General features: G+C 38.6%; 1 protein-coding gene across 3 annotated transcripts; it reads left to right on the forward strand.

Annotated features, from left to right (window-relative positions):
* Positions 1–1,182: 1,182 nt before the first annotated feature.
* Positions 1,183–5,918, forward strand: LOC137728039 (bifunctional dihydrofolate reductase-thymidylate synthase-like). 3 transcript variants are annotated; one of them, XR_011067920.1, is made up of 12 exons: positions 1,183–1,526; positions 2,255–2,751; positions 2,835–3,234; positions 3,342–3,386; positions 3,588–3,653; positions 4,124–4,185; positions 4,268–4,342; positions 4,436–4,601; positions 4,681–4,804; positions 4,934–5,040; positions 5,167–5,472; positions 5,566–5,918. XR_011067920.1 is itself a non-coding variant. In XM_068466916.1 (11 exons), exons 2-11 carry the CDS (start codon positions 2,327–2,329, stop codon positions 5,275–5,277), a joined length of 1,581 nt encoding a protein of 526 aa, XP_068323017.1. In that variant the 5' UTR covers positions 1,183–1,526; positions 2,255–2,326; the 3' UTR covers positions 5,278–5,918. The 3 variants fall into 3 exon arrangements, 1 of the variants encoding a protein (XP_068323017.1); XR_011067919.1 differs by having other exon boundaries at positions 5,167–5,352; XM_068466916.1 differs by having other exon boundaries at positions 5,167–5,918.
* Positions 5,919–6,944: the final 1,026 nt, after the last annotated feature.

Here is a 6,944-nt window from a genome sequence, read left to right on the forward strand (position 1 = left end):
TTATGTATCTGGGGCAATCTTTCATATAATTTGCCAAATGATTTGTTGTGGTTCTTTGCATTGTAGAATGCTTGTGCTTGTAATGTCTATAAATGTGGGATAAGACCATATTATAAAATGCGGGTGCAACACAAATAAATAAATTAAAATATTGATGATGGTGGAATACATATAAATAAATAAAAATATTGTCACCTGATCCGCTAAACTTGTCCCAATACGCAGATTATCAGAATCATGAGAGATAGCGTTTTTCCAACAAGTAAAGGATGCGTTGAGTTTTTTTCCAACGACCTTGAAGACCTTGACTACTTTTGGTGTCTTTTCCATATACATTGCAAAACGCTTTCGTAATTTTACTCCACATTTCTCACTTATCCATCTCATTACCTGTAATCGGGTCATGAGTAGTGTGAACCCAACATTCACACAACGTAACATCTTCGATGAGCTTCCACATAGTTATTTTTTTCTCTCAAAAATTATATGAAAGCTTTGATAGAAATTGTTGAAAATATTGAAATGTGGTGTAAGGTGGAAGATCAATTTTTAATGAATTTTTTTATGAATTTTAATTTTGTTAATTAATCTAGACCGTTGGATTTGAAAAAGATTCAAATCCAACAATCTATACGTTGACACGTGGCCAACAGTCATAATCCTGACCGTTGTGCTTTTTTTTTTTTTTTTTAATTTTGGGGTAAAAAATGTGGATTGTTGATCTCTGAATCAGACGGTCCAGATTGAGCCACGTCACTAGCTTTTGGATGTCAAATTCCAAATTTTTTTGACCGTTAGAAATCCAATGGTCTAAAAAACTAGCCATTGGAAATCCAATAGCCTAGAAACAAACACGTGGCCTCCCCCATCATATCCCTAAGTGTGCCTGCACTGAAGGGCCACCCCCACGTTTTCTTGTCGGGACATGCGACCACGTGTGTGTTTTGCACACGCCTAGCACAAAAAAAATTTAAATTAGCTTGTGACGTCATGCTGGCGTCAATATGACGTCAAGCAGGCCATCCCATAGCTCAATCCATTTTGAGCTAGCCTGAAGACCAGCTTGGATTGAGTGCTGTCCTATCCACATGGGCTGGAGGGGATTGGCCAGGTGCTGGGTCAAAAATGATGCTGGGTGCCGGCCTAACCGGTGAACTTGCTCTAAGGAGTGGATAAACACTTCAAAAAACTTTCATCTACTTATATAATAACCTGCTGTACCGCCGCGTATCCGCCACGTTTGAAAATCTCTCCACAACCAGTCTTTTGGCGGAACTCCGCGTCAACTGCGCTTTTGGATTTCTGTGTTTGTATAACCTGTCACTCAGTCACTGTACATTCCAGGAGAGAGAAAAGAAAGAAAAGGATTGAAAGCGAAGAAAGTGGTTTCAGCCCTAAAGCCTCCTCGTTTATTTCCTTCTCTCCAATTCGCTCTCTCACTCCCTTCTTTCACTCCCAAACTCTAAATTGCCGCCGCTCTTGGCTGCTCCCACCACTGCAAGATTTCGCGCTTCGCTTTAGGATCGGTCAGTTGCTTCTTGCATTCCATTCCATATTTTTTTTTTTGAGACATTTTATCTGATTAGTTTTCGTATTTAATTTAATTTAGTGTGTTTTTTATTTTTATTTTTGTTTTGATTTTTGTGATCTATTGTTCTTATAATTAACTTAAAGTTTGTGTGTCGCTTTACTTATTTTCTCATATTTTTCTTAGCATCATAGGGTTTGAACTGCTTGAAATTAATGGCATTTGTGTTTTTTTGGACTAATTATTTTCTTAGGTCTGATCAGGATTTCTCTAATTGTTTTTCACATTTGCGTGCAAGTTTTACCTTATGTTAAAATTGCAAAGGTTTCTGTTTTTTATTTTAATTTTAATTAATTAATTAATTAATTTATAGTTATAGCATAAAAACTCCTTTAAATCCACAAAAATCTTAACTGAATTCGCCGCCTGACTTGCACAGATTGATGTCGAAGTCGGCAATAGCAGTGGTAACTGTGTTGCAACACTCATGTCTCTGTTAATCGTTTATATGTTTGATTTATAGCTAAACAAAATGTTGATTTATACATGTTGATGGCCGAATTGTTTGAAATAGATGATAACGTATACAATGTACCCGATAATCCTTTGCACTTGTTCCGATCTCATATGTCGTGTTGTTTTCTCATTCGGGTGTTGTATGCTCGCGTCTGCACTTTTGTACTTTGTTTCTTTGTTAATTTTTAATGTATTCATGTTACATTGTAGGGTTTACTGCGCTTGCACAAAAATTGGCTGTGCAGCTCTCCTTTTAGGCTGTTTTGGTCTAAGGGTTCAACTATGGCTGCTGAATTGTTGGTGAGTGCGAATGGAAATGGTAACACCCAGCCCAATCCACAGAGGACTTACCAAGTTGTTGTGGCTGCGACCCGAGAAATGGGTATCGGAAAGGATGGGAAACTACCTTGGAGACTGCCCTCTGATCTCAAGTTCTTTAAGGACGTCACTGTGACCACATCAGATCCTGTGAAAAAGAATGCAATTATAATGGGTAGAAAAACATGGGAGAGCATTCCATCTGAGCATCAACCTCTACCTGGCCGCCTTAATGTTGTTCTGACTCGTTCTGGGAGTTTTGATATTGCTACTGCAGAGAATGTTGTGATATGCGGAAGCATGGCATCTGCTTTGGAATTGTTAGCTGCTTCTCCTTACTGTCTGTCAATTGAGAGAGTGTTTCTCATTGGAGGTGGCCAGATACTAAGGTGTGACATTGTTGTTTGGTTCTGTATTGCAAATCATGTTTCTTCTTTCTATCCTTTCTTTTTATTAACATTTCTGTATCCAGGGAAGCTCTCAATGCGCCTGGCTGTGAAGCCATTCACATTACAGAAATAGAGACAAACATTGAATGTGACACTTTTATCCCTGCAATTGATTCCTCTGTGTTTCAGCCGTGGTATTCATCCTTTCCCAAGGTTGAAAATAGCATTCGTCATTCTTTCACAACTTATGTTCGCGTAAGGAGTTCTGCAGTTGAATCCCTTTGTGAAAACAGTGATCTGATCTCTAATAGTAAGTCAGGCTCCATTAAATGTGAGGTGAAGAATTTCTCTTTTCTGCCAAAGATGATTTTTGAGAAACACGAGGAGCAGATGTATCTAAGGCTGGTACGAGAAATACTCTCAGATGGCACTTCTAAGGATGACAGGACAGGGACTGGTACTTTGTCAAAATTCGGTTGCCAGGTAATATCAAACTAAGATTTTTGAGAAAGACCCGTTGTGCTTCATTTAACAGTTGCTTGATTAAAATGGACAAGTGATGTTTACTCATTTTCTCTGTATCTCCACAGATGCGGTTTAACCTGCGCAGAACTTTTCCACTTCTGACAACCAAGGCATGCATATTCTTCTTTTTAAGATTTCTGTTTCTCTCTCAACCTACCATGTGCTACTAAATTTGTTCTTCCACATAAGGGTTTCTTCAACTTTTATAGATTCCATTTTACTCTCTTGGCATGTGGTTAGATTATTAGGTATTTGATTCTTTTCTATTTCAGTTGATAAACTGACACACATTATGACTATTTGGTCCATAGAAAGTATTTTGGCGAGGGGTTGTTGAAGAACTTCTGTGGTTCATCAGTGGTTCAACAAATGCCAAGGTATTATGATTTTGTTGAACGTTTACCTTTTGAATCATATGTATGTTTTCCTTGTTTCATTGTCATTACATAATATGGGGACTTAGAATTGAGCGAGTTGATTTTCAATCATGTTGAAAGTTGATTTCTGTACAAAGTCGAGAATACTGAAAAATGTGTGTTTTCTCCACCATAAATTGGGAAAACTGATGACTGATTTTGATGTTTTCAGGCTTTGAAAATGTGTAAAATTTGTATGAATTTACAGAAGTTGAAAGGGATCATTTGAAGCTTCTTACATTAAAAATATGTTCTCATAATTTCTATTTTTTATTTTAGCTTTCCATGAGTACGGATAATGCTTGCCTTTATAGTTTGTCAAAAGCAAGTTTGGCGACATAATTCCCATTGATTTGCTCATCCCCACAGAGAAGTTTAAAGAAGCAGGCTCTTCCTTGTATATCTAATACGGATGTTTGACTACTTGGCAGGTCCTTCAGGAGAAAGGTATTCACATATGGGATGGAAATGCATCTAGAGACTACCTTGACAGGCAAGTATTCGACTGCCCAATTGTGTGTGAGGAGTTCTAAGTTTCATGCAGTTTTAAGTGATTTTTGTATCTGCCACTTCAGTGTTGGTTTAACTGACAAGGAAGAGGGCGACTTGGGACCAGTATATGGGTTCCAGTGGCGACACTTTGGTGCCAGGTTTGTGAACTTCAGTTTAGGTTAAGTTCTATATTTTTGGTTTACATAATGAAGTCTAGCTTCAAGTTTCCCTATTTCTGTTCCATCATTCAGGTATACTGACATGCATGCTGACTATACCGGTCAAGGATTTGATCAGTTGCTAGATGTTATTGACAAGATTAAAAATAATCCAGATGATCGGCGGATTATACTGTCAGCATGGAATCCTTCTGATCTCAAAGTGATGGCACTCCCACCTTGTCACATGTTTGCTCAGGTTTGTCTTGAGGTGGTTTAGGCTTTTATTTTATTATCACATCTCTTTTGTTTTATTACATCCTTCTTTCTCCTTGCAGTTCTATGTAGCCAACGGAGAGTTATCATGTCAAATGTATCAGCGTTCTGCTGACATCGGCCTTGGTGTTCCATTTAACATTGCATCATATGCTCTTCTGACATGCATGATTGCTCATGTTTGTGGTACGCATTCTAAAGAATACTCTTTTGGCTGGCACCTTTGCCTTCGTTGGCTGACTGATGGATTTAAGAACCTTGCATCTGATATTGTGTCTTTAGAGTCTGTCCATAATATGGTTTTATCTCGTGCAGGTCTTGTTCCAGGTGATTTCATTCATGCCTTAGGGGATGCTCATGTTTACCGCACTCACATCAGGCCTTTGAAGGAGCAGCTTGAAAAGCTGCCCAAGCCTTTTCCAGTAAGTTTAACAATGTTTCATAAATGATTGTTTTGGTTTCAGAAGCAGACTTTATTACCCCCTCTTGCATTTCTACCTGTTATATATATTGTTTATTTACAACTGACTACCTCTATTTCAATGCAGATTTTGAAGATCAATCCTGAGAAAAAGAATATAGATTCTTTTGTGGCGGCTGATTTCAAACTGTTAGGTTATGATCCTCATCAGAAGATAGAAATGAAAATGGCCGTATAGGGCTCTCTCAAATTTTCAGTAGAGAGCTCAGACACTAGTTTTTATATCTAGGCGATGCTGCTGTTAGTTTTGAAGGCAAGTTACATTTTGTTTTTTGTTTATGCTGATGAGTCTTTTATTCTCTAACCCTGACTATACCTCGATACTACCTTGCTAATTCAAATGGGTTTACATAGCATGCGGTTGGAATTGTATGTAAGTTTGAACCAACTTAAGTTGTACAATTTGATTATCTTATTCCTCAAATTAAGACATTTCGCGAGACTGAAGCTTTACGTTGTGTTTCAGGTGCAGGATTTGAAGGTTCATGTTGATGTAGAGTTTCAATACAGATGAATAACTGGTATTAGGACTATAGTTGAAGCTTTGCATTTGTAGTAATCGGGAATCCTTTAGTTTCACATACACTCAGGTGGTTCTAAGGTGATTTAGGATACTTTCGAACTTTTTTTCTTCTCTGATTTTTGAGCATGCTTTGGCGCTTTGGCACTTTGTCACATGGATGGAGGCCCATCACTTAGCTCTCTTAATTTCTATGAACACTGTGTTGTACTTTTATAAGAAAATAGAATTGGGGATCACATGATTTATCTTGGCGTGGTATACGTGGTGGATTGTGTTCAAGTTTGGCTCGTTTTAGATTTTTTTTGTTTTTTGGTTGATGGCTCGTTTTAGTTTAAATGCAGTAGTTCAGTACTAATGTTTGATAGCCAAGAAACAGTTTTATCGACGTATCGGCTGCCAATGTCCGGGTTCCCTATGTAATTGGACGTGATTTGTTTGCAACTCAGCAGTCTCTTGTTCTGTTTCCAACTTTCCAGGAATATAAAAACCACAAAGACGAACTCTTGAACTAACTTAATCCTAAACCAATTTTTCGGCCCGCCTTTCACCGCTTGGGTTAACTAGAAGGGCCTGGTATGGTATGAGAAAGAACTTTGGTACGCATTTGAATTTTGCTATAAAACCCCCGGCTGCTACTCAGACGAAAGAGTAAAATTAGGGTAAGAAAGTAGTGGATTACAGATTTCCTCAAAGTTAATAAGTTACCGGAGGCCTTCATCTTTTGGTGCCCCATCTTCTCATCCTTGTTACTCTCGGCTCCCTCGTTTGTTACTTTGCTGTCTTATTTTTCTCAAGAAAGAAAACCCAATTGGAGGTCTTTCAGTGCAGTTTCAGGCTCCTCATACATGTTACGAACCCCGTGCGGGTTCAAAATGTTGGCCTCAACTTACTTTGGAATTACAGAACATGCGTTTTACCCGACTTGCCTGTGCATGTCGAATGGTGAACTGTATGCTCTCATCTGTGGAATCAGCATGAGAAGCAACTCTCTAATGTCACCTGAGCTGAGAAGAGGTAGAACTCCCCTGCATCACCACATGAAGCCAAGGAAGACTCAACTAGTATCATAAACAATGGAGCCCATGTTTGGTTAAGCGATCTCCGCATCAGGGGCTTCTAACTAAGCAGGGCATTGCAAGGGGAAGTTGAGCTAATCGGGTTTCGGAATTGATGAAAGAAAGTTTATGTCATGTCTTGGACTATATTGACGAACGGCAATGAAGACCATCAACCTCCAAAGAAAATCCATTTATGAACTGGTACAGTAGAAACAAAGCGTTTGATGCCCGCAACTCGCATTCAATCCCTTTCTTTACTTCTAA

This window comes from Pyrus communis, chromosome 3 (assembly GCF_963583255.1).
Source record: "Pyrus communis chromosome 3, drPyrComm1.1, whole genome shotgun sequence".
NCBI lineage: Eukaryota > Viridiplantae > Streptophyta > Magnoliopsida > Rosales > Rosaceae > Pyrus > Pyrus communis.